The sequence below is a fragment of the Trachurus japonicus genome, chromosome 17, assembly GCF_045865225.1.
Source record: "Trachurus japonicus isolate A0001 chromosome 17, Traja_1.0".
Classification (NCBI taxonomy): domain Eukaryota; kingdom Metazoa; phylum Chordata; class Actinopteri; order Carangiformes; family Carangidae; genus Trachurus; species Trachurus japonicus.
Genome location: NC_140923.1, coordinates 25,697,879 through 25,724,156, shown reverse-complemented (window position 1 = coordinate 25,724,156; position 26,278 = coordinate 25,697,879). Strand labels below are relative to the sequence as shown.

At 41.2% G+C, this 26,278-nt stretch overlaps 1 protein-coding gene across 2 annotated transcripts; it reads left to right on the top strand.

The window, feature by feature from the left end:
- The first annotated feature begins 128 nt into the window (after positions 1 to 128).
- On the top strand, positions 129 to 22,852 carry ccdc18 (coiled-coil domain containing 18). 2 transcript variants are annotated; one of them, XM_085804320.1, is made up of 27 exons: positions 129 to 256; positions 366 to 490; positions 663 to 861; positions 1,280 to 1,444; positions 1,692 to 1,798; positions 2,027 to 2,155; positions 2,377 to 2,473; positions 2,561 to 2,682; positions 2,860 to 3,148; positions 3,348 to 3,435; positions 4,459 to 4,676; positions 4,766 to 4,876; positions 4,980 to 5,111; positions 5,379 to 5,513; positions 6,865 to 6,942; positions 7,049 to 7,165; positions 7,305 to 7,472; positions 12,212 to 12,354; positions 13,240 to 13,403; positions 13,860 to 14,073; positions 15,116 to 15,215; positions 15,356 to 15,493; positions 16,796 to 16,894; positions 18,062 to 18,199; positions 20,528 to 20,944; positions 21,034 to 21,768; positions 22,549 to 22,852. In XM_085804320.1, the coding sequence occupies exons 2-27, from the start codon at positions 399 to 401 to the stop codon at positions 22,567 to 22,569; spliced, it is 4,416 nt and encodes a 1,471-aa protein (XP_085660446.1). In that variant the 5' UTR covers positions 129 to 256; positions 366 to 398; the 3' UTR covers positions 22,570 to 22,852. The 2 variants fall into 2 exon arrangements, with proteins under 2 accessions (XP_085660446.1, XP_085660447.1); XM_085804321.1 differs by lacking the exon at positions 366 to 490.
- The last annotated feature ends 3,426 nt before the right edge of the window (positions 22,853 to 26,278 follow it).

The following is a 26,278-nucleotide window of genomic DNA, read 5'->3' as shown; positions in this document are numbered from 1 at the left end:
CTGGAATACTTTCTTATAACTTGCAATTTACAAATATATATTTTATGTCTTCATGGCGCCATGACGATAAATGTCATTTAATCAAGAACTGAAACTTCGTCTTCCGGTTGGTGGCAGCGTTTGCTCTAAAAAAACACCGATAACGTCAAATAGCCACCTGTTGATGCGACGAGCGTCTGTTTACATTTAGCTAGCGTAGCTATGCTAGCTGGTTTTGTTAAACGCTGCTGTAGACACAGCTGTTTAAAAAGTAGAGGTAAGTGTAATGTTGGTTTCCTGTATCTTTTCTAACCAGTCACACAAAAGTGAAATGTTGTTTGAGCCACTTGAAGCCAAACTCAACCAGTCGAGGAGTGTGTGACTAGCTTGGAGGTGGACATGCACTCATCGTTAGTCCAATGTTTGAGGACGAGGAGAGTTTAATTCAAGATGTGAGGGATCTTTTGGGACTGACAGACCACAGCCTGCGAGGTGTGGGACAGACACAAAGGTTCGCTATCTGCATTATTGCCATGAGCACACAGTGTAAACCAGCTGTCCAGAGCTTCTTGTGCCACAGAATAAACCTGCAGCCAACACCTGAGAGCACTGCAAAGGGTTTGTCATGCTGCATTTGACCCCTCTCTTATCTTCTGTCCAAATCTTAATGTCCTCCTCACTAGCCCCTTGTACTCTCATGCCAATGGTCATGGTGGTCATGTTGAGCAGCAGAGTCCAGACATGATCTTACGAGGCCTGCAGATCCCTGATGCTCCTCTGTCCCAGTCGGGCTGTGTTTGTGGAGAGGAGAGGACTCCCAGTGCTGCATCTGAAAGAAGAGCCTTTGTTCGCAGTATCAGCCCACTGTCCTTCAACTCAAGGGTAAGACTGAGTGTGTCCTGCCCTAACAATCAAATTATGCACTGCACATCATCTATTATCTTGTCCCTTGTATGTGTGCATGTCTAGGGATGTGGTACTTCCAGCTCCTAAAAAGCATAGATGAATTCAAGCTATGCACACGGAAAATCACCCGTATCAATTGGCAGAATAAATACAAACTATATTTGCATTGTTGATTATATCAGTACTATAGCTATAAATTAGATGTTATTATGTCAGTCAATTTTAAAGGATATGATAAATGAGATGGTATATGCACCAGTCTGTGGTCTCTGATCTGAAAACACAAGTTTTATGCAAGATACTTGATGAAAAATATGGCCCTGTGGAGCGTCATATCTAAAAAGTAAATAAAAACACTTGACACTGATCCACATCTGTTATTTTCTTCTTTCAGTCGTCTTCAGTCAAAGCTAAGTCAGTAGACATGGAGTCTGTTTCTATGAGGAAGAAGTTGGGCTGTGCCGTGCGTCAGGAGAACGCCTGCCTGACCATGCAGGATGAGCAGCACATCTGTGACACTGATGCGATGCAGTATGAACTGGCCACCTCCAAATCACAGGTATGACAATCACACCGACACTGTCAGTACAGTTTTCTTAAGAGACTATATCTTGTGCTTCATTTTTGTGTTTTTCCAAGTATAGCAATAGATTGTTATTTAATTTGTTTAGGTATGACATTGGCAAAACAGATTATTCTGTCTGTTGCTTCTGCACTTGGAAGTCACATCAATGAATTTATAACAAATATTAAAAACCTAATAGAAATTATAATGGTGTCATATATGTCGTGTTTTTTTTTTTTAGCTCCACCTTAGAGGCCCCAGGATTGGGGTCAGAAACAATGTGGCAGTCATGAGTGAGCAGATTCGTCAGCTTCAAGCAGCGCTGGAGGCTCAGGCCAAAGAACGAAAGTAACTTCATGACCTTGTTATACAGTACTTATGTAGATGTATAAGATTATGTCATGTGCTATGGAGCGCAGGCAGCTATTGTTTAATCCTGGCTATAGACAACTGTACTAATATAGGTCACTGTTTTCTCTCCTCCTACAGGGGTTTGCTTGTAGCTTCTAATAACTTACATTGCATTACCCACTCACTGGAAATAATATCCTAACAACCTGTCTTTGTTTGTCCCAGGGCAGCAGAGCTGAGGGCTGAGTGCAACCAGGAAGCAGCTGCTCACAATGACATTGTGGTGGCAAGTCTTACTGAAGAGCTGAGTTCACTCAGAGAAGAATTGGATAACAAGATGGCATTAGGAAAACGGTGATTTATTAATCTGGGCTTAACTTCCTCTCATGGAACTGAAGTTCACAATAATTGTTTACACTTCCCAAAGACGGGTTATAAATATTATAATTACATGCACCTGATCTGCCGTAGTGACCGCCTGCTTTGTCCTAACTCTATAATGTATGTTTCACTTTCACAACTTGACGAAGTTCTTGTTTTACTATTTACTGTATTTTCTACATTATTCCTCACAGGGCGGAGCAACAAAGGAACCAGGCACTTGAAAATGCAGAGAAACTCAAAGAAGCTTTCAAAGATTATAAAGCCACAATTTCCATTAAACTTAAAAGGGTGACTTTAATCAATATAGATAATTTAATTATTAAAATGTTCAGGTACTTAAAAACTGCATATTGATGCCATTTTTTTGTTTTTAAGGTGATGGAAAGTGAGAGCACACTAAAAGAGAGTCTTATTGAGTGCGACAGAGAAAAGGAGGAGCTGCAGATGAAGTGCACTGTGTTGCAGAGAGAAAAGGCTGAACAGAGCCAAACCATAAGGTACACATGAGACTGCTTGTTTCATATAATAGGATATATTTCTGTATCATTGTTTTCCTAAATATTTGCATGTGTAAAATAAATCATGCAGAGACATCAATCATCAATCACATTTTTTAAAGAAAATATCTCTTTGTTGAGGTTATCCTGTTTGATCCCTTTTATTCTGTCTCTCAGCCAGCTGAAGGAGGAGGCGGTGCAGGCCAAGTGTTCGGCTGCTGAGAGCTCAGACCTCCAGGTTCAGCTGGAGGAGAGCAGACGACGGGCCTCACTTCTGGAACGGCAGCTTGTGGAGCAGGGAGCGGAGTCCAGGGAGTCGGCCTCTCTGCGCAGGGAGCTGGAAAACCTGAGGAGTGTGACCCAGAGCCAGGAGCAGAGAGTGGCCCACAGCCACAGAGAGGCTCAGCAGAGCCAGGCTGAGCTGTCCAACCTGGAGGCCATTCTGGCTCTGCTGCATCTACAAGAGGTCGAGAAATATAATACCCACATTAACATTGTTTTTTGTGTTCCCATGTCACATGTTTTATCAAGTTGCCCGCAGCGTTTGACCCAGAGGATTGTTACATCATTAGTTCCTTTTTTTTCTTAAAACTGAACTGCCTTGAACATGCTGCCATGTTTATCTCTTGTGTTTATTGTTGTCGCATGTTATTTTTTACCTCCAGGGTGCTGTGGGGCCACTTTGTGCCAGGCCGTGCATGCTGCCCCAAGTGGACTATTCAGGAACTGCACAGCTGCTGAAGCTAAAGCCAGGTAACACTTACTGTATGGTGTATGATACATGAGACACAAATTAAAGGGGAATCAACACAGTATTTTTTAGTAAGTAACAACAAATCATGCTATAGTGGGTTTAGAGCTGGTGACTGAGAAGGCCACAGCCTATGATTCACATAATTTTTATGCTCATCATATTTCTCCACTCATTTCCTTAATTTTCAGGGTTTTCCTTTAATTTTTTCATTTTTTTTCTCCAATTTTTCATATATATAAATATCCTCTAATTATGTACTGTATGTCTTTTAAAGGTTCAGTGTGTAATTATTGGCGAGGTTTATTGGCAAAATCTGACTATACTACCCATGAATATATTTGTATAAATGTATAATCGCTATAAAATAAAAATTAGTTTGGTTTTCGTAGCTTTATAATATTCTTTTATATATACATATAGCAAGGGTCTTGCTTTAGAGAGCGTCGCCATCTTGCGCCGCTTAAATGGAAAATCCAGCCAGCCAGAGAGCACGTTTCGCGAGTTTCGCATTCATAAATAAACCAACAAAGAAGGTGGAAGGAAAGAAGGAGTAGGAAACAGCAGACATATCGTAACATTTTTTAGAAATGGTTTAGACCTTCATCTCATCGCTCCTTGCTCCTGAAATACTCCCAGTCGTCCCAGTCATGGTAAACAAGTTATTTTGTCCTCGGAGGCCACCGTCGCTTTGCCAACAGGAGGGGTTAGTGCGAGCGAGCGCTGCAAACTAGAATCCGACCGCTGGATATCATGGTTTTACCCCCATATTATATACTGGACCTTTAACTATTTTCTATATCTTTCAAATGATTTTTGCCTCTTTTTTTTTTGGTTGATGCTTATGCATAGTTGTCTCATTGGAGTTGGCAGTAGTAAATTTTGGAACTGCCTTCAAAGCTGTTATTTCCATTTCAAAGAAAGTTCAAACAATCCAGCTATTAAATGCCTTTAGATGACAGGCACATTTTTCACTTTAATAAAACGTATAATCCTCTCTCTGCCTGCCCTTTAAATCTCTCCAGGTGAAGGTTACCAGCAGCTGTTGCGGGTGCTGCAGTCGACAGAAGCTGAGCGATCAAAACAAAACAGCGTGATCGAGCGGCTTCAGGAGCGTCTGAGGAGAACCCAGGAGGAGATCTCGTCCCTGCAGAGCTCCATGGCCCAGAGAGCCTCCCACTACCAGAGTCTCCACACAGAGCTGATGGACAAAGTCAGCCAAGCCACTGACACAGAGAAAGAGGTAGAGCTTTTGTTTTCTTTTTCCAAGCTTGGGGAATAATTATTGGTTAACATAGCTTTTTTTATTTTTCTGTTTCTGTTTCACCTCAGTTGAAGAGAAAAAGTGCTCGTGTGGCTGCACTGGAGAAGCAGTTACAGGAGAAAACTTCAGCCTACAGTCAGGCTGCATTGAAAAACACTGAGCTGGAGAATCAGATACTGGTACAACACATACACTGAACACATGTTTTTGTCAGACATGAAGAGGGTATCTGTGAATATAGCTGGGCACATACCCGGGCTGAATGTCTAAATCTAATTACAGGAGAAGACCAGCAGCCTTCAACATTGTCAGTCACTGATGACCAAAAAGCAAAGAGAGTATCAACAGTCTCTGGACAAGTGTAAAAAGTCTCAGTCTCAACGATGCCTGGAGCAACAACACAGGATAGAAATGGTGAGCCACATTTTTTCAGCTCACTGTCTCCCCTTCCAACCTGATGACTTCACCACAGTGTAAATCTGCTACACCACCATGTTATTGTTCAGTTCATTTTGATTCTGTTCAACCATAATTTGCTCCATCAGCGACAAGTATGGTGTTGTTTAATCTGCATTTAAGTTACTGCAACAACTCTGGATGTGATCCTGTTTTTAATACAGTGAAGCTTTGTCTGAAGTATTATCCCTTGCAGTAAGTGATTGTATTTTCTCTCCCCTGCAGTTGCAATTGTCTGTAGAGCAAGCTCAGTCTCGGGTGTTGGAGATGGAGCAGGAGCTGTGCTCACTTCAGAGGGAGCGAGATGAGGCTCAGAAAGCAGCTCTTGTGCTGCAGACCACAGTGGAGCAGCTGACACAAGTAAGCAACCTCACTGTGTAAAGCAGAGGAACAATTTGTTTATTTAAGACCCCAGTTGTCATTTTCTGCAACTAAATGCTCTAAATTACATTTTCATTTTGAATTTGGGAGAAATGTTGTCAGTAGTTTCTAGAATAAAACAAATGTGTTAATTTTACTCAAACACATACCTAATATAGAACACTTTTATTGTCATTTATACCAAGGTACAGATTAAATTCAAATTGCAAACCCATGTGGTTAAAAGAGACAGTGAAGGATAAAAACACACAAAGCAAACAACAATAAAACAATAATAAAAATTCAGTATTGCACAGCCCTCTTAAAGGACAATTCCGGTCGAATTCAACACGGGGGTGTATTTTCATATCATTTTAGGTCTAAAAGAATGAATCTGAAGATTTTCAGTTTAATCGCTCCTGTTTTGCGGTAGCTGCGTCTGTCCCTGCATCGCCACGGCAGCAATGAATGGGAGTGGATGTAAGTTCCGCTGTTTAGGCTGTTTCCAGCCCTCAAAGCCGCAATTTTTTTCCACAGACAGCGTCAGATGGCGACTCAAACATGCACCGAGAAGTTTATTTACTTCAAGCAAGCCGACATGTTTGTAAAAGTCGATCTAATTCAAAGTCTCCCGGAGTCTCGCGCGAGACCCAGTTGCCGTGCGCGGTGTGTTCAGGAGCAGTAGGAAAAGCTACCGTTGTGTCATAAACACAGGAATATCAACTCTTGACTTGCTTCAAGTAAAAAAAACTTCTCGGCGCATGTTTGAGTAGCCACCTGACGCTGTCTGTGGAAAAAAATGTACACTTCAAGCAAGTAAAGAGTTGATATTACTGTGTTTATGACACAAGCGGTAGCTCCTACTGCGCCTGAATACACCAGCACTGCAACTTCGGGCTCGCGCGAGACTCCGGGAGACTTTGAATTAGATCGACTTTTACAAACATGTCGACTTGCTTGAAGTAAATAAACTTCTCGGTGCATGTTTGAGTAGCTATCTGACGCTGTCTGTGGAAAAAAATTGCGGCTTTGAGGGATGTAAACAGCCTAAACAGCGGAACTTACATCCACTCCCATTCATTGCTGCCGTGGCGATGCAGGGACAGACGCAGCTACCGCAAAACAGGAGCGATTAAACTGAAAATCTTCAGATTCATTCTTTTAGACCTAAAATGATATGAAAATACACCCCCGAGTTGAATTCGACCGGAATTGTCCTTTAAGTGCAGCACAGTCCAGTGTAGGAAATAGAAGTAGTAAAACCAGAGAAACTGATCATTTTGAAGTGGTCTCTTATTTTTTCCAGAGCTTTGTATACTGTGTTATTTACATATGGGCAATTTGATTTCAGGAAAAGCAGGTTGAAGTCAGGCACAAGGAAGAGTTGCTGCAGAGTTTCAAAGAGCAGGCAGCTCAGTCTGCCAGCAAGGTTTGTAGACAAACGCAAACAAAACACAAAAAACTAAATTTGCAAAAAAACAAATTCCACAATAACCACCGGTTCGCACCATCCATGACTCCTGTCTTTACATCAGGTGCGTGAGCTACAGTCATCTCTGTCTACGTGCAGAGAAGAGCTGGCCTCATACAAGCAGCAGATAGAGGAGGTTAAGACGAACTATGAAAGTGAGCTGCAAAAGAGCAATGAGAAGGTAAAGTATTACATATGATCAGAGATGTTCTTTTAAATGTTGATACTTTAATAATGAAATAAAAACATATATTTCCGTTCTTGTTCTCCCTGCACTTGTATATTTAAGCAAAGATCAACCCCTGTTCCTCCCTCCGCAGGTGTCCTCTCTGCAGGACAAGCTCCACAGCACCAATCTGATTTGTCAGAGCTCCAGTGAACAGAACCTGCAGCTGCAGCTTTCTCTCCAGCAGCAGCAGACCATGCTGACTGAGAGCACCGCCCACATCTCTGAGCTGGAGGAGAGCCAGAGTCAGCTGCAGAAACAGGTAGGGAGGGGAAAGACCTAAACACACAGTATGTTGGCTCTGCTACTAAAGAGGGTGTTTGACACTGAGAAAAGTCACAAAAATCAACAACATCATTTGTGTATAAGAAAATATATTCCTCATCCCCATATACATGTATTAATTATAACATGATGTCATACAGAGTCAAAGATGAGTCACAGAGTTCATTTTACTGCAAGATCAGTTGTTTTCCTGCTCATACTCTAACTACATCAGGCTGATACAGATGATACTTGTGCTCTGTGACTGCAAATGAACCGATCGAAGCTTGTTAAATACAAGAGAGTCACGCTTAAGCTACTTTTGCATCAAATCAATATTTGAAGCTCATTAAGCTTAGAGTATTTGGATCGAGCAGTATGTCAAAACTAGAAAAAGCATTTCCAAAAATGGAAATGGTGTGAATGCTGAAAGCCATTGCTGAACCATGCTGAATTAGCAGAATAAATTGACAAAGACATGCGGAATGGCATACAAGAAACATGTCCAAGGAGGGAATTGAACCCACAACATTCAGTACATCAGCCCACTGATCTAACCACTTCACCATAGTTACATTCAATGAGAGAAGAGTAAAAGAAATCCCTGTATAAGAGGCTCACTGACTTCTGAAGAGAGGTTGAGACTTTGATGAATGTGAGATTTTTCAATGATGCTTAAAATAAAAAGAAAGGAGTAGAAATGAGCCACACCAAGTAAGAAGATGACTTTTTTGTGACCTGTGACTATTTTTTGGTGAATTAAAATGAATTAAAAAGCACTTAACAGCAAGTTACAAAGTTGAGCTCCTTCTCCTGCTGCTGTGAAAAAAATGCATTGGGCTGAATGAGAGCAGAGAGCTCCCTGGCTGCATTTAAAAAATATTTTAAATTATTCTATAAGTCTCTTTGCATTTTTGACCAGAATTGTAGCCAGAAGACAAGTGTGGCTACAAAACTGGAGAAAATAATGTGTCTAGAGTTTAATTTGTGGCCGTGCTGACAGTTTAGCCAGAAAAACTCTAGAATGTTTTTTTGCCTCTCTCCACTCTGGCTGACAATGTCACCACTCTAGCTCTGCTCATTAGACGCAACATAGTCTCGCTCGCCAGACCCTCCTCCAGAAAAGAAGGAGACGCAACACACACCCATTATAAAGCTGGATTTTGTCAAAAAAGTTAAAGCAGAAGTAAGTGGTCCGGTCGTTTTCGCTAATGCTGCGTTCCAGGCAGGCTTTTGAAATCGTAAATTACAGCTTCAAGTCACAACTTATGACTTTGTAGCGTTTCAGGCAACCCACTCGTGTTTTTCCGACCTGTTTTACCGGTGAAAGTCACTATAACAGCCACTCGTAACTTCCGACCGGTGAACTCGTACCAGATCGAACTGGTACCACTTCACGGTCGGAAAAATACGAGTTTCCTTGAACGCACCATAACAGTCCTCGTGGCTACGTCACCACATTCACGGCGTTCCTTGGCTGCACACACAGCCCTGCATGCCGTTCTCTCTCCTCATTGGATAAAAACTGTAGGATACGATAAATGTTTTCTCCTCGGCTCAGAGCAGAGCAGAGGGACTGGGAGACCCGTGTTTCAGACCAAACACTCTATGTAAGTGATTGCTGTCAGAAGATATAACTATTTAAGACTTATATTAACACAAATATATCACTTACTTCTGCTTTAATGATTTTAAAACTGCCAAATATCAGAAACTGTTGAAGATATCAATAAGCTGAGTCATAGAGGAACACTTAAAAAGTTTGTCTACAGCTTAGAATTTGAATGAAGTCTCTAGCAGAAAGTATGGTGAAGCTTTAGTGGCTGAAAGAAGTAAGAAGATTTGAAGAGTTTGAAGACTGTTCCAATGCATTCTCTATGGGGAAAAAAAGAAATCAGAAAAAGTTAAATATTTGAAAAAGTATAAAAAGTATGAAAAATTTGAATACATCCGATAAAGTCCAGAAAAAGCTGCACGTTTTGATATATGAATTGTTGAAATAGCACAAAGTATGAAGGACTAGAAGAAGACCGTAAAAAGGCGGAAGAAAATGGCCGAACAGAAGAACAATAGTGTGAATAGCTAGATCGATGGATGGATGGTTGGATGGATGGATAGATAGAACGTCTTTTTTACAGCTGGTGAATGACACAAACAGCTTGACATACTGTATATGGAGACAAAGTTATAATGCGTAACACAAAGTAGGGTATACAGACGACGTAAGGTCATGGCATGTTCAATTACATCCACACAAACTGACACAAAGATATGGATTGACACTGCAGGAGTGATTTTGTTTTGTAACTTAGGAAGTCATCACTTATCTAAAGCTTATACAGCTGTAGGAACAAAGACTTGCTGTTATAGAAAAAGGGGTTGGACACAAAGGTGTTGTAGTTTACGGATAGCTGTGTCCATGTGTCTCTGTCCACAGTGCTGGCTGAAGTTGGGGTTATTGTCCAGTCCAGTGTCACACCCAGCAGGTATCTGTTAGTGGAGGAAGTTATTGATACACCATGTGATGGTATCCACCTTTTTCCGAACATCAAAAACGTAAGCCTGTTTTGCCGGTTTTGCTCTTCCGGTGGAATTTTATGTTTACGTTTCCATGGTTTCGGTAGTCACGGTAAATGCATGGATTTCTTTTCTTCTTTTTTTTTCAATGAAAATCGGTAAAACGCATGGATCATCACACCAGCTTTTAACAGTGGATATCACACAAATTGACATCCGTGTTAAAAGCCAGCGTTAATAGATCCATGCGTTTACCGCAACTATGACAACGACTGTAAACCATGGAAACGTAAACGTACAATTCCACCAAACCGGCAAAACCGGCTTCCGGTTTTGACCATAGATGACGTTTGGAAACTTGTGGATATGTTGAAAGGCAAAGAGAAGTGATTCCAGAGGTGATGTGTAATGGTGGATGGACTGTGACAGTTTGCATAGAGGATGTCTGCTCACTCTCAGGTTGGAGTTCCAGGTTATTCACATTAATTGGTTTACTTTCATTAATGTTAATATTGATTCATTTAGTTAAAACTTTAGTAAAGGATTTTTCCTGGTTAGTAATTCAACCTTTTTTTGGAGAGCTGCTTTTTCCTCTTTATCCATGGCATCAGTTATTCTCTCTGTCCCAGTTGAGCACTTCATCAGGAACATGAAACGTACAGCATTCATACAACATGTGATGCAGGACAGGGCCTCTCTTTGCTCTTAAATAGCCTCAGCTCTGTATTGTATGGATTCCATGAAGTGCTGGAAATGTTCTGCTCCACGTTGACACGACTGCATCGTGTTGTTTCTGCTGACCTGTCAACTGCTAATTTCCCGATCTACCACTTCATAAAGGTTCCTACTGGATTCAGATTAAACTACACAAATATACACGTTGTAACATCAGTAACATTGTATATGATAATGTACCACTCTGTTGACTGATTTCTCACTGGCTACTTTGTAAACAAATGCACATGACCAGGATGAGGGTTAGCAAAACAGCAGAAAAGTGACTGGATTTGCATACAGTAGTTCCCCTTTAAAGGGCATTTCCAGTTGTAATAAATGTTTACCTGAGACATCAGGTCACCTACGATCAGGTCAGAGAACACAACAGTAGAGGGACTCTCTCTCATGAGAGACTCTGAGGCGTTTGTTCTCTGACCCGGAAAGGAACAATGCGGAAGCCGCAGTACGTCCGATTTTGATTTAATTCAATTGTAAAGCGAATTTTAAAATGTAAATGATGGTCAAAAGGATGATACTTGCGACCACAGAACAATTTTAAAATGACCTGATCTGAAGTAAACATAGATTACGACTGGACTGGAACTTTAATGTGCTGTTCATTCTGTGATGTCCTCATCTGACCTCTCATCATCATTTTACGGGCTGCAGCGCTGCTGCTTGCTTGATGTTTTTTGTTTTTCACACCATGTTGAGAAAAAAACTCTAGAGACTATTTCGTGTGAAAATCCCAGGAGATCAGAGGAAATATTCAAACAGCTCGTATGGCATCAACAGTCAAACCAAAGTCAACTCAAAGTCACTGAGAGTACATTTTTCCCCATCCCCATGTGGTTTGTTTAGTTGTCATTTTAAATAGTTTTTGGCCTCCTTGCTGGGTTTTGCTGGAGGGTCTGGGCTCAAGAAGCTTTTTATTAACTAAGCTCGAGCATGTTGCATAATAACAGAATAGAAGTGCCTGAAGGACAGAGGACACGTATGAGTGACTTGACCTAACCCGTGTCTGAAACACACATTTGCAAAACTGCTGCTGCATCCCACACAAATCACAGACTTGTGTTAAATCTGCAGGGCTGCCTGAGGGAAATGGCTCTTTGAGCTTGTGATTTTATTTATAGTTGACCACATTTTAGCCCCTTGTTGTACGGTCTGTCCTTCACAACAAACAGGACACAATGGTCTCCATTCAGTACATAGAGTTGTGCAATGACAGCAGCATGGAGCGTTTGAACATATTGGTCTGATCTAGGTAACAGACAAGAAAAACAAATGACCCGTCCCGTAGGCATCAGGAGCTTTGTTTTGTAGTAGTAGGTCAGGTCTTCTCTACAAGACCATGAGTATCTACACTAGTTTCTTTAATAGCGTCATTATTTTTTGTTTTATCCGGTAGAACTGAAACATATGCACAAAATGGACTGCCTGTTAGTTTTCATGTAAGAGGACAACAACAGAGATGGACCCTGATGTTGTGTGTGTGCACAGGTGTCCGGTCTGGAGCAGCAGCTGGAACGAGCCAGGGCTTCTCTGCAGGACGAGGTCAGGAGCAGAGAGCAGGAAGCTCAGGAGAGAGACAAGAACCTGCAGGAGATGAAACAGCAAAACACTCAACTGTCTGAGTCTGTCACGTAAGAACATCTACACACGCAACATAACATAGGAAACAAAATCAGAGCTCAGAGGTGATAAACGTGGGAAAAATGCATCACAGTGATTTCAGTCAGCTGATTTTGTGGCCTTTACCACTACAAGTGTCATTGGTGCTGGATCGTCATTGCACAAACTACTATAAACAACGCCAAACATTTCTAAATGACATTGGTTTGCACTTTTTTCAGTAGAGTTTCTATTGGTGCTACTGCAGTGCGTTTTCTAACGCTTGTAATACATCTAACAAGTACATTTCCTGATTACAATGTTGTGGCTATGTCATGCTGCTTCTATGAGGCTTTTGTTAATGACTGTTTCCTGGCTGCTCACTTGTCCTGCAGCAAAGAAGATAATCAAACAACTCCTCAGTCTGAGGCAGTCTTATGATTACACCACATTCCATTTGTCTGTAGGCATGAAGCCGCCCTCCCATTCTCCATCAATACGTGTATATAAATGAGCTTCCCGCTCCTTGGTAGGACTCGGAGAGAGAAGCCTGACGTGTTTGAAGTAGTTTCAGTCTGCACAGCTGCTGCTGGTTGCTGCTTTTTTTTTTTTTTTGCTTTTGTGAAGTTATTCTAGGCTCCGTAGGAATACATGTGCTGTCAAAAGGCACCTTTGGCTTCTTTTAGCTTCTCTGATAGTTTTGGAGGCTTTTGTCACTTGTGAAGCCGTTGCAAGTCTACAATGGGAGCCGTGCTCACGTTAAGGTGGGAGTGAGCCCTGCATGTTGCACCTATCCAGCCTGACTCGATCTACGCTTTGTGTGTGTTTTTGCTTTTTGTCTGCAGCTACTGAACTTCCCATTTGTTTGGTTCCTTTGACAGCACTGCTTATAGACGGATATGATTCTCTCTTTGCAGCCACCTGACATCTGAGATGACAAAGTCTCGAGGGGAGCTGGTGTCTAAAGATTCGGAGCTGCTCCGACTGAAGAGGGATGTCTGCGTCAAGGCTTCCCAGATCAGTCGGATGGAGGAGACCCTGCTACACATTAGGAATCAGCTCGACAGAAAGAGCGACATGGGTACGAGATGATGTTCTACGTAGCACACTAGGTTTAATCTGAAAGTTATTTTCATTTAGATACATTTTTATGCAGAGAATATGAGTTCCAAAATTTGACGGATGAACTGGGCCAGTATCAGATGGATGGAGACTGTTTTTGTGAACTAATATAAATGACATGTAAAAGCCATTACTTAAAAGTAAAAGGAAACTTACAATCAGTTTCAGTGGGAGCAGAGTTGTTAGTCACCCTTTTTTGCCAGTGCATCAAATTTTGTTTTTGTTTTTGGACAATTTTGTACCCATATTTGATGGGCTGGATTAAAAAGCCCTACGGGCCGCATTTGGCCCGCAGGCCGTAGTTTGCCCATGCCTGGAATAGACCAGAAGAGAACACACTTGACAATCTTACACTTACAAATTTTCCCTTTATTGTGGTTTTATTTACTTTTCATGTCCTCCTCACCCTTTGTAGTTGTGGATCTGGAGGAGAAGCTCCATCGCTGTGAAGCAGACCAGCTCAACTGCGCCCAGCGGGTCCAGATGCTGGACGGACAGCTGCAGGTGGTGCGGGGAGAGCTGGCCGATACTCTACAGCAGCTACAGACACTCAAGGACGTTCTGCAGAGGACACAAACCATCGCGGACGAGCGACAGGCCTCTGTGAAAGAACTGACTGTTCAGCTTAGGTGAGGATATGCCCTCGTGCGAAATGTTCTTCTGCACACAGGAACATGGGGGGACACGCTTGAGATGGAGAAACCGTCCACGTGCTCTCGCTCAGATGAGACACTGTGCTCTATCTGAGTCATCTGTGTCCAAAGAGTGTCCATATTGTTCAGCACAAACACGCCGAGAGACACATGCACAGTCACTGAGCTTTTTGTTGTTGTTCCAGTGCCCCTCTCACTGTATGACGTCATTATAATGAACTGGCAAATCTTAACAGTCAGATGATTCACTGACATATGTGTGATCTTATTAAGCAGATCCTCACCGTTCAAGATGTTATAATATAAATTTCTGTTGGTTATTTTTTTAAGTTATTTTCCTTATTATCCAAGGTGGATCTTCTGTACCATGTCATGTAATTTGCTGTGACAGATTTTTTCACACATGATGTGGTTTGTGATGTAATGTTTTCTTTTTAAAACTGACAACAAAGATGACAACTGTGTACATTTAAATCACATAGATTGTGAAGGTTACTGTGCGAAACCTGTTGTACATAAAGCACTAAAATGGTCGCACATGACACAGATCATGAAGAATTTTCTTGTGTGAAAGAGGAAAGAGGGATTTCACGAGTCATTAGTCACACCGTCCGTTACTGTTAGATGGTGTAATTATCCCACAGCACAATGAGCACATGGTGGGTGTATTACGGACACGCAGAGGCTTGTTTTAGGGAATGCCCAATTGAACAAAAAGGCCTTTTTAATAACAGCTATCATGATGCAGGTTGTAGTCATGAGCTGCTTTACACACTCAAAAGACACTGAGATTAGTTCAAGTCCCATCCACTCAAGGATCAGTCTGAATATGTTCAATAATAAAACTCTTACAGAAATTACTCAAACCATGTTCCCTGTATTTTGGCCTGCAGGAATAAGACTCAGTACTCAATGTTTTTTTTTTTTTACAAATATTACAGACACATATCAGTTAAAATCTTATACAAGTGTGTCTGTGTCTCTGTCTGCACGCGTGTGTGTGTGTGTGGCTTCATAGTGAGACCCGGAGGGAGTTGGAGGAGAGGACTCATGAGGTCTTAGACATGGACACTGCTCTGAAGGAGAGACAGGGGGAGCTCCAACAAAGAGCACAGCTGGTACAACTCACGCATAAACATAACAACATAACATCTTATCTTATGTATTTTGGATTTAATTGGAAGATAGCATACCGTTGCTGTCATGTTGACTGTTTAAAATTTTCTCCACTTCTACCCGTTCGTTCTGTCGTCCTCAGCTGGGCCAGCTGGACGTGGCCATCAGAGAGCACAAGCAGGAGATGGAGAGGAAGGTGGCGTCCCTGCAGCAGAGCCTCGAAGCCCGAGAGAGGGAGCTGAGAGATGCACAGAGGGACCTCGCGGACAGAAATTCGAAGGTCAGCAACAGTCACAGAAAAGGAGGGTAGAACATGCGTTTTAACAAGTGTTTAAGCGTCACTAAGACTCAACTCAGTCTGAACAGATATTTAAAAAACCTTTTTTTGGACCTTTCACTGAATGTTTACAGAAGCGGTAGATGTAATAGACTGCAGCACTGTGACCTGGAGAGATTATGATACCAGTGATAAGTGTTATCTGTTACCTGTTGGTACTTTTATTGTGTGCAGCTCTAAAGTGTAGAGTCAAGAAGAACAAATTAGAGTAAACAAGATAACGGTCTATCGTGAATGTTTACTCCTGTCAGTTCATATTGCTGTAAAATTATGTTGTCAAAGCGCTCAAAAATGTTCTGCTCATACATGATAAACAACAGCTATGAAAGTTTAAAGAAAGAAATAATAGTTAGCATTTTAAGAGCAATGTATTTCATGAAATGCATTGTAAATTTAAAACAGTCTTTTAGTATTGATTATAAAAACCATCTTTTTACAACTGTCCCCACTGCCAACACTCATACCGACCACACTGTCTGGGGCCTTAATGACAAACTGTCTTGTCTTAGGAGTCCATTAGGAGTGCTCTTAGCAAAGATGTTTTTTAACCACAAAGCTGCTGAGAGCAACGACTATTGAGGAAGTGAAAGAGCTGGTGAGCGAAGAGTAAGGGCAAGGTTGATTCTGCTGCTGTGTCTGAATTATGTCCACTGTGTATGACTGACAGGTGAATGAGCTAGATGATGTTAAGTTAGTTATACCGCAATCCATATGGCTCGATTGGATAAAAAATTACATACAAAATATAATATTTAACTGTAAATTTAAGTATATAAAGAATTTAATTTGATTAAATCTAAAAAGCTGTAGCACATTCTGCAGGGAATCCATCAATGGCCATTAAATCAGCATCATACAGAGCTTAGAAAGTGTCGGGATATTAAATTTGGAACTAAAACACTTAATATGAACAGCAGTTATGATGTACTGTACTTTCAGCTGTATAATGTGCTGTCCGTCAGGCCCCTGGTTACTATCAGCTTCAATAACTGAGGAGCCAACAATGAGAAACCTTGATCAAACATTATCAGTTAATCCGTGATGATACAAGGCGTGTACTCATGTTTACACATCTTCTGTTTGCATTAATTTTGTGGTCTGTCTTCATAAGAACTAAAATGATCCTCTGGTGTTTTATAATGAGTAAAAAAACAAACATTGTGAGACCTAGAATATAGTCACAGTGTTGATCATTACACAGCATCTGTGTGTGTGTGTGTGTGTGTGTGTGTGTGTTTGTGTTAGGACGCACAGACTGGGCTGCAAGAGCTTCAAGAAAGTCAACATCACTGTGAGGCCTTGACCAGAGAGCTGGACGCTGTCAAACTGCAGACCAAAGAGACGGTAAAGCTGACGTACAAATTATTATTATTATTATTATCATTAATATTGTTATTTAATTACACAGGTTGAAACTGGCCCTGTGATGGACTGGTGACCTGTCCACGGGGTCCCCAGCTCTCATCCTGTGTCAACTGGGATTAGCCCAAACCTCCATGACCTTACAGCGATAAACAGTATAGCTCATTGATGGATTTTCAGTACATCACCTGGTAACCAAAAGTTGGATTTGATGATGTTACAGTTTTGTTTTTTTCAAGTACTAACCCGTATTGGTCAATACTGAAGCTTCTTTTTCAAAACTCTTAACACAGTCTGCATCACCAACACCCATCTCAGCACAACACTTCATCTCATTCTCACCAGAAAAACTCTTTCTCACCAACAAGACACTTCATGCTCAAAATATACTCATCTATTCATAACGGCGCCAACAAGTCAAGTCTCACTCAGGAAGCAAACACTGTCAATTTGAGTACACTGAACTACAAAATACCAACAACAGAGAGCATTACACACAATGAATTTTAAGTTTAAATACTTTTTTCAGATTCATCAGTATTACAGAAAAACATCCTCACACTTCACTGGGTGCACTAAATTATTGTATATTGTAACAAGAATGAATAAGGAACGCAGCATTTTGCTGCAAATCCATGTATTGTTCATAGTGATTCACAGTTCTTCTGAAAAATAAAGTTTACTGTAAATAAAGAAAAAAGCAGAAGCTCAAAATTACAAAGAAGCAGCACACAAAAAAACGTTTTCACCCTCTCTCCTCTGCATTTGGAGTGGTTGGTCACCACATTATACCCCACAACAACAAAATAAATGTTCTGTTTCTTGACCTGTGACCTCTCTCTCCTGCAGGAGGAGTTACTTTGTTTTGCAGACTGTGTAGAGGTTTGACTGTGATTTCAATTTTGACCAATGCTTGTTAGCAATGGAAAAAACCTGTAAGTCTCTTAATAAGGAACAAAGAGATGGTATTCTGTGTATTCACTTTATTTCTGTGGTTTCCTTAAGAGCAGAACTGCACAATTAAATCTAACTAAGTTATTTTTTATAATGGATTAATTAATTACGTGTTAAGTGATGACGACTGATATACAAAACTAAATACATTTTATTATATTTTGTGTGTGTGTGTGTGTGTGTGTGTGTGTCCAGGAGGCCCGGCTGTGTGGTGTGGAGGAGGAACTGGTGCTGAAGGAGGCCCGCTGGCTGCAGGCTGAGGCCAGGCTGCAGGGCACCGTCACCTCTTTAGAGCAGGAACTGGAGCTGGAGAGGGAGCAGCACTGCAGAGAGGTACAGTAGCTCCTGAGGCATCAAACTGCCTTAACACTTTTTCAAAGCACTGTTAAGTTTGGACAAAAAATTGTATTTAATTTAATTAATTTAATAAACATGTTTGTCAACAACTTTTTTTTTTTCATGACTAAGATGAGACGATCCTGTACGGGAAAAAAAAAAGATGGAAGTTTTGCGAGATCTCAAAGTAATTTTTTTCTGTTCTTCTGAGTATTTTTTTTTCTGACTTAAGATTTCAGCAAACAAGTACGTTTAACTGCTGCGCTCAAGCCAGCCTCCACTTCATCATGGATCTATTAGATCCATGATATGTATCTGAATTTACAGGGAACACAGTGAAAATAAGAAAGATTTGGGCTTTTACTTTGAAAATCTACATCACCTTACAAATTATACAATTGAATCCCTTTTGGAAGGTCACCTTTATTTTGAAATCGGTCTTTTTACACGCTTAACTGTCGTATCACAAAACAATTACGGGGATAGCTTGACTGTATTTGTAAGTGGACCTTGTACATATCATTGATATTAATTATTAAACGTTACTTGCAGGTGGGAGCTTCTCATGGGATTTTGAAATCTCATTAAGTCAGAAAAAAATTACTCCAAAAAACACAACAAAAAAATACTCAAGAAAACAGAAAAAATATTATTCAGAAAAACTGAAAAATAAATTACTCTGAAAAACAGAAAAGAAAAATAAATCTCAGAAAAACTGAAAAAATAACTGTGAATGCAATACGCTTCCGTAGTAGAAACTCACTGAATTTTCAACCTATTTTCAGGTGGTTTGGTTTGTTAGAAACTGCAGACATGTTGTTATGATACAGGGTGCTTTCATACATTAAAAATACATGCTTTCATACTATAATACTTCAATAAAGAAACAGCTATTTAGATCCTATAATCCTGTGATGGCAACAATGTCATTAAACACTAGCTGTAGCTGTATCAACATTTAATATCACTTGCACGTGCACTAAAAATCATCCTTTCTTTATACATCTTTCATCGTTGTTTCCTTTCTGTTTGTCTTTCCATGTAGTAAGGATCTTGTGGGTTTTAGATCCCTATTCATCACTTTGTCTGTGTCTGTCTACCGTAATTTCTTTTCCTTTTTTAAATTTTAAAATGTCAGCATCACCGTGAGAGTTCCTTATTTCTTCTGTCTTCTTATTACCACATTTCTCCCACACAAAGCTGATAACATGTTGGTTCTTCCTGATATCTGTGATAGTTCTTAATGCTCAGTTCTTTGCAGCCTTTGAACTTTGAGCCAGCTACATTAAGTGGATTGTATGTTGTATTAATGCAGCACATGAAAAGTCAGTCAGAGAAATGACAGTGGGCAAAATCCACATAGCTGAAATCTCATATATCAATCAGTCTGTTTATTTATTTATTGGATCTCCATTAGCACCAGCACATTAGCTTGGCTATTCTTCCTGGAGTCCAAAAATTCAGTCAAAGTTGACCACTATTCCTCCAGGTACATCAAGGATAAAGTAGAACAAAACAACTAACACAATCCCAACACACGGATACAATCACACAGTAGACGCAGACATACGTATAACACAAGACACGATACACCACCAGTACAATACAATCAAGAATCAATAAATATACACATACAAGGGGAAGGCAACACAGTAAAACATACAAAAACCGAAATAGTAATCTCATAGGGCAGGGAAGAGAACAGGCACCTCATCATATAGCATATACCATATACTGTACCAACTACTGGAGCTGCAACATTAGAAGAAACTGTTTGAGCAAGAATTTATACCTCTCTTTAGAATCTGTTAACACAATATAAAGTGGCAACGAATTCCACTCTAGGATGGCTCTGAACAAAACAGATTTCTTCATCACATTAGTGTTCGCTTTAGGCAAAGTAAACATCCCTTCTATAGCATGTCTTGTCGGATAATTATGTTGACTCCACTGATGTGAAAACAAACAATACAAAACATTTGGAGACTTCTTTACAATAATATTCCTAAGGACGTTCAACAAAATGTAAGAGCTTCTTTGAGTGACAATTAGCCAACTCAGTTGCTCATGCATATGTGCCACATTAGTTCTGTAGGAGCACTGTAGTACACAGCGTGCTGCTTTATTTTGTGCCACTTGTAAGATCCTTCATTGAAGCACTAGACCAAATTGGAGAACAATAATCTAGCTGTGACCACTAATGTGCCACTAATCTTAAATCATACTGTAATTTATTATTTAACCCTAATATGGATGGTTCAGCTGAGTATATTGTACAATCATCAGCATACATGACAGTTTTAGTTGTTCCCCCTCCGTCCTCAGCTGGAGTCTCTGCAGCAGACCCGAGGTCAGCTCCTCAAAGTCTCTGAGCAGATCTCCTCCACCATGCGCTCCTCCCAAGAGCAGCTCACCGCTAAACTCCAGCAGAGCCAGACCCAGCTTGAGGAAGCCAAAGCCCTGCGAGACCACACTAAAACGGAGCTGGATTGCTGCCGGAACGAAGCCACTCGGCTCCAAACTCAGTTGGACCAGAGCCAGAGTGAGCTCCTTCAGAGTAAAACCCAACTGGAGCAAAGCAGGCTTCTGTACGAGCAGACCAGGTCCCAGAACAGTGACCTCCACGTCCAGTTGGAGCAGCTCGCTGCCCAGTTGAATCAAGCCAGAGTGGTGACCGCCCTACTGCAGGCTCAGCTGCAGGCCGAGTGCTTGGAGGCGTCCAGCGCGTCCGTCCTCATCAAGGTAGGATTTTGATAAAAGGTGAAACTTAAATAGCTGGAAACTGCCTCTCAGTATTTTATCTGTGTTTTTTTGTTCTGGTCTTCCCATAGGAGTGTGAGGTGACCTGTCCCCGAGCTAGGATCTCCGTTCTGGACCGGGCCACTGACCGCCAGAATCTTTACAACCACGCTCTCTCCCTCCCACCTCTGGACAAGTTCACTCACTCCCCAGAGCGCTCGCCTCCTTCTCCACCCAAAAAGCTTCAACACACTCACTCAACCCATGTCCCATCCCCAACATATGTTCACGGTCGGTCGCCGCCCCCTGCTCACGCACACCTGCAGCCCGCCTCGGCCCCTCGCCGCTCTGACAGCCGCCAAATTCACGACTGGCTGCAGAGCAGCAGCGTCAACTCCTCCCTGGACCTGCCGCCGAGCCTGAAGGCAGCGCTGACGGAGGCTCTGAGCAAGCAGCCGTGGGAGTCCTTCTCTTCCCTCTCCTCCTTCTCCTCCCCCGTCTCCCCTTTCCCGCACGAAGTGGACCACAGCTGGCAGGGCCTCAGCGCCACGGAGACCACAGCGTCCCCTGACCGCTCCTTCAACCCCCTCACGTACATGGTGGACAAACAAGATGACAGAAGCCCCAAAGTGGAGGCTACCTCGGTACACGAGGGAGGCGATGAGCGGCTGAGTGAGTCGAGGAGGGAGTCGGTGAGCACCGTGGTGGGGGAGGAGCAGGAGGTGGATATGGGCTCGCTCACAGGGATGCTGAGGTTTGTCAATCAGACTTTAGCCATGCAGGAAGACACGTCCCTTTGGAGCTCCGCTGGCCTGTCACAGACACAGGTAAAGACACCACTTACACACGTTATAATCTAAACCAGAACTATGTCATCTGTTAAACTAAGAGGAAGATGCATTCAACCAAAAATACCTTCGAACTCTCTCTGGTTCCTGATTCTCTAATGTGGTGATGTGCTGCTTCTCTGTTTTCTTGCCTCTGCACCTCTGCATGAGCATAATATCTTCAGTAACACTTCAAATCTGTCACAAGCGCTCCTGGACTTGGACCTAGAGAAGTGATTAGATTTTAATGGTCAAAGTGACACCTTCAGCCCTGGGAGGCAACATAACCCTTTTCTGATATTTATAAACTAAACTATTTATTTCCAATGTGACAGGTTAATCCATAATGAAAATAACTGTTACTTTCAAAACTGTAATGAAATGATCTTGAGAGTTTGCCTGACTGTTTCCGGTGACAGTATTCACTGTGACTGGTGTAACTAATGCGTGAGAGATCCACTCATCTGCTTTATCATGATTGTGTGGTTATGTGGTTTAATCAAGCAAAAGCCCCAGAGCTGTCAGCACATTTTGATTCAAATCTTGCTTAACGCTCATTGGTGCACAACATGTGACATCATCATTTTCCAAACAGTAGGCCCACCCCCTCTTAAATCGAGAGTGAAAAGGAGAGAGGAAAAAAAAAAGACCTAAAATCTTTAAAGAGAAAGAACGAACAAAAACAGTTTTACCTGAAGATGTAAAATGTTGTGTTCATGCTTCGCTGCATCACTCGCAGCATCGGTGTGACAATGATGCACGTTTCTTTTTCTGTTTTAGGGGAACATTAAAGCCACATAAATCTGCGCTGCCATGGAGATGTCAGGGAGCAGACCAGCTGTTTACAGTGTAAACAAAGTTGGTGTGCGCTGTCCAGGCTGAAATATTGTCTGCGAGGGGAAGATAAACGATCTGTCCAGTGTAGACGGCCACTACTGTTCCAGTCTGTAAATGATCCACCGTGATGATGGTTCATGTATTTTGTAGCATTTACATTTCATGTTGTCTCTTTTCTAAACCAATATTTATATAGTTTTACACAATTTTAAATAAGCTAGGATAATAAAATGTTTTTATGTAAGTATTTTGTCTTCTCTCAGTTATGTTGTGTCTGTTCGACTCGTACTTGTTCTCCAGAGAAACACGAGGCCGAGCTTCCTGTATCATGTGTTTGGATGTTCCCATGCTGTTGGCGACTGTGGGGTCATGTTTCCAGAACAACTGGCAGCTTCCAGGCCAGAAGAGGAATATTTGGATCAGGACCGTGGAGGAGGTCACACTGAATCTAATACATACTCCAGCTGGTTAAATTGGATTTGGCGCTGGCATGTGGTTACATAACTGGAACATCAGAAATTATTGGTCTGGGGATAGTTTTAAAATGAGTTTCACTCCTTCAGGCTCTTTTTATTCATCAGATTATGTGCTAGTGCGACTATTTGTATGATTTAACACAAGTATGTAGATGTAAGGGAGGAAAACGGTTTTGTTTGAATTTTTAATAACAGTGAGTACAGGATGTGCAACACCACTTATGGCTAAAACCATTTGTAGCCACTTAAAGGTAAATGTCTTTTACACTGATGGATCCCTAAGGGGACCAAGAAAACAGGGTCCCAATGCTACAGCATCAGGTAGATGTTGAGGGGGGGTCAATCAAATGTCTTGATGTCCCAATTTTTCATAATTAACTTACTTGGCCATTTGCCAGTTGCGAGGATTGGCTTATTTTAGCATAAATACTGGGGTTAGCCTAAAACTAATAAAATAATGGAGTAATTCTGCAGGTGCAGACTTAATGGTGACCAAAAGACAACGTCAATGTACCTGGCCAACAAACTGTCCCATAAATAGCCCTGTTTAAACTCATATGTGTGATGTGTTGAGTTGGGAGCTTTAGATGTGCTACTGGGTGGATTGTGTCACCTTTGAACAGACCAAGGCTAGCTGCCCCCCCCCCCATTTCCAGTCTTTGTGCTAAACTAAGCTAATAGTCTGCAGGCTCAGTTTATATAATTAGCTTTTTTTACGTTTGAACATTTATGACATACGCTTCTTCATGCATATGATTTTGGACAGTAAAAGGTTGTTATTAGTGATTCTAGTTATTAGTTATTTTAGCACAATGACTGGTCTAGGTGTGGTGTTGAACCACTTGCTGCAGGTCATAAAGTGTTTGGTTTAGCAAACACAGCATCAGGAGGCTGCCTGACACGATGAGTGACGTCCTGCCCACATAAAAGGGGGCTGAACATATTTACATTTTCTCACCACTGGCTTCGGTTGTTAGAGGAGCTATTCTCTTTGTGTGTTTGTGACAGACAGTTTATGTGTGTGTGTGTTTGTTGCCACTGGAGACGGGGTCTGCAGTCGTTTCTGTCAACACAACCAACCTGCCTGTCCTGCATGCACAGCACACAGGTCTCCTTCCCCCGATTACAAATATAGCCAGGTGTGGGAGACTTCAAATGAAAATTTCTAATGATGAGATAATTCTATTTAAGGGGGTTTTTTTCTTCCCATTTTAATCTATTATAGACTTTTAGGACCGCCTTGTCTCTGTTCTCTTTTTCTTTGGCTGACTTTCTGGATGTTGAGAGCATTTTTTTTTTGAAGGATGTGGTTGAGTAGGTGGTGTATTGCGTGCCTTTAAAGCCGTGCTCTAGTTCCTCCATGAAACTTCCTCAGCTCAGTATGCATAAATATATACGTGTGAAATCTCAAGTAAACATTCATTAGTCCTGACCTCAGCAGCTGAGGAGATTTCCGACAGACCACTCAGTTTCAGAGAACTCCACTTTGACCATCTTACGGCATTAAAGTACTTCTTTAATCCAGCTAATGATTATCATAACATATAACTAGATTTATGTGGATATAAACAACTATGTACAGTACTACACAAGAAAATATTTTGGGGTCTTTCAGTAAGATTTGTTGGAAAAAAAATCAAAATCAAATGATAGAGTTTTGCTGGCTAGTAGTTAAAATTACACTGTTAAAAAAAAGAAAAGTAGACACAATTACATCCACATAAGATTTATTAAATTTTGTTTGAGACATTATGTAAGAAAAGATGTTTTTAATGTTAAGACTTTAATGAGTGAAAAAATAAACCTCCAATTGAGACATCTTGCATGAATATCAGGAGACAAGATTTAGCCTCTGTATTTAGACGTGCTAATCCTTATACATGTGGCACAAATCAGCAGAGAAAATCAGTTTAGAGTCACTCTGGCTGCTTTTTCTGAGTAATTTGAAGATTTATTTTTGTCTCCTCACAGTACATGACATTTGACAGATGTTTTTATCTAAAGCAACCTACAAGTCTCAGTGTTTGATAACTGGACAGTCCTTCCTGCCCTTTCCCATCATGGAGACAATATGATCAAACCAGGATAATGAATTATTTAATTAGATACCCATTCATTCAGTCTTAGTGGCCTTCTCTGCTATTATACCATTTTATGATGAACTGGGTGCAGTGGTTAAGAGCCAAACAATACATTCAGTTTTGGTGAAGTTTGGTATCAATTCAATCTTTTCCATTTAGTATCACTAGATTCTCTCTAACTTCCGCTCAAGATGGTGATGATGTGCAGAACAAAGTTGAGTCATCATCATATATATAACCAACATGTAGTAAATCATTAATGAAATTTGAAAATAAAAGTGGAACCGAACAACTCATCGATCTGTCCTATGTAGTAATGTAGTGCCCTGTTTTCTGGTGTGTGTTCGCAGTAGATGGTTTGTGTGCGTGTGTTGCCACTGGAAACAAAACCTGCAGTCATTTTTTGGCAGTAAACCAACCTGCTTGTCCTGACCTCACACAAATGTCTCCCCCCCCCCCCGATGACACATAGAGCAGGGGTTGTGAGCCTAAAATGGACATTTTTTCAAAAGTTTGAAATGCATGCGGCTGCATGAGTTTACATTATGATAACTGCTCATGTGGTGCAGTAAAGGACCCAAAAACATCTTCCAACACTAAACACACTAAAAAGCTAACTTAGAAAACTACACAATTACACAAGTTGAATGCACAGTGTAGTTATCAGAGAGAAGTTGCAGAGCTAGAAACCAGGACCAGGCTTTGTGTGCCAGTTCAGTTAGACGTTAACCACACGCGGGTTGTCAGGTTGACTGGCACACGAGTGAAACCACAGAGAGCAAAACAAAGGCTATAAAACACAAGGCTGGTGTTCTTTGTGCAATAAAACAATAATTGTATGATCAACGCAACAAGATCCTTGTTTGCTCATTGTACACAGATCTGCTTTATTATGTCTTTTACTCTGGATTTATCCTGTCTAATGTATCTTTACTTATTACTTCCCCCTCACATGTAGGCTATAGGTGTTTATGGAAATTATTCTTTAATGTATGCTACGTTACTTTGTTCTCCTGTTTCCCCTTACAGGAAATCACAGATACATCTCTTATCTTGATTTGACATATCAGGATGTTGGCTCTGGGGGTTATGCTGCTTTGCTTAGTTAATACAGCA

Coding starts and splice junctions, on each gene's coding strand:
- ccdc18 (XM_085804320.1), top strand. CDS start 399: ATGTTTGAGGACGAGGAGAGTTTAATTCAAGATGTGAGGGATCTTTTG. Junction 1,445..1,691: donor TGGCCACCTCCAAATCACAG/GTATGACAATCA, acceptor TTTTTTTTTTAG/CTCCACCTTAGAGGCCCCAG. Junction 5,112..5,378: donor AACAACACAGGATAGAAATG/GTGAGCCACATT, acceptor TCTCCCCTGCAG/TTGCAATTGTCTGTAGAGCA.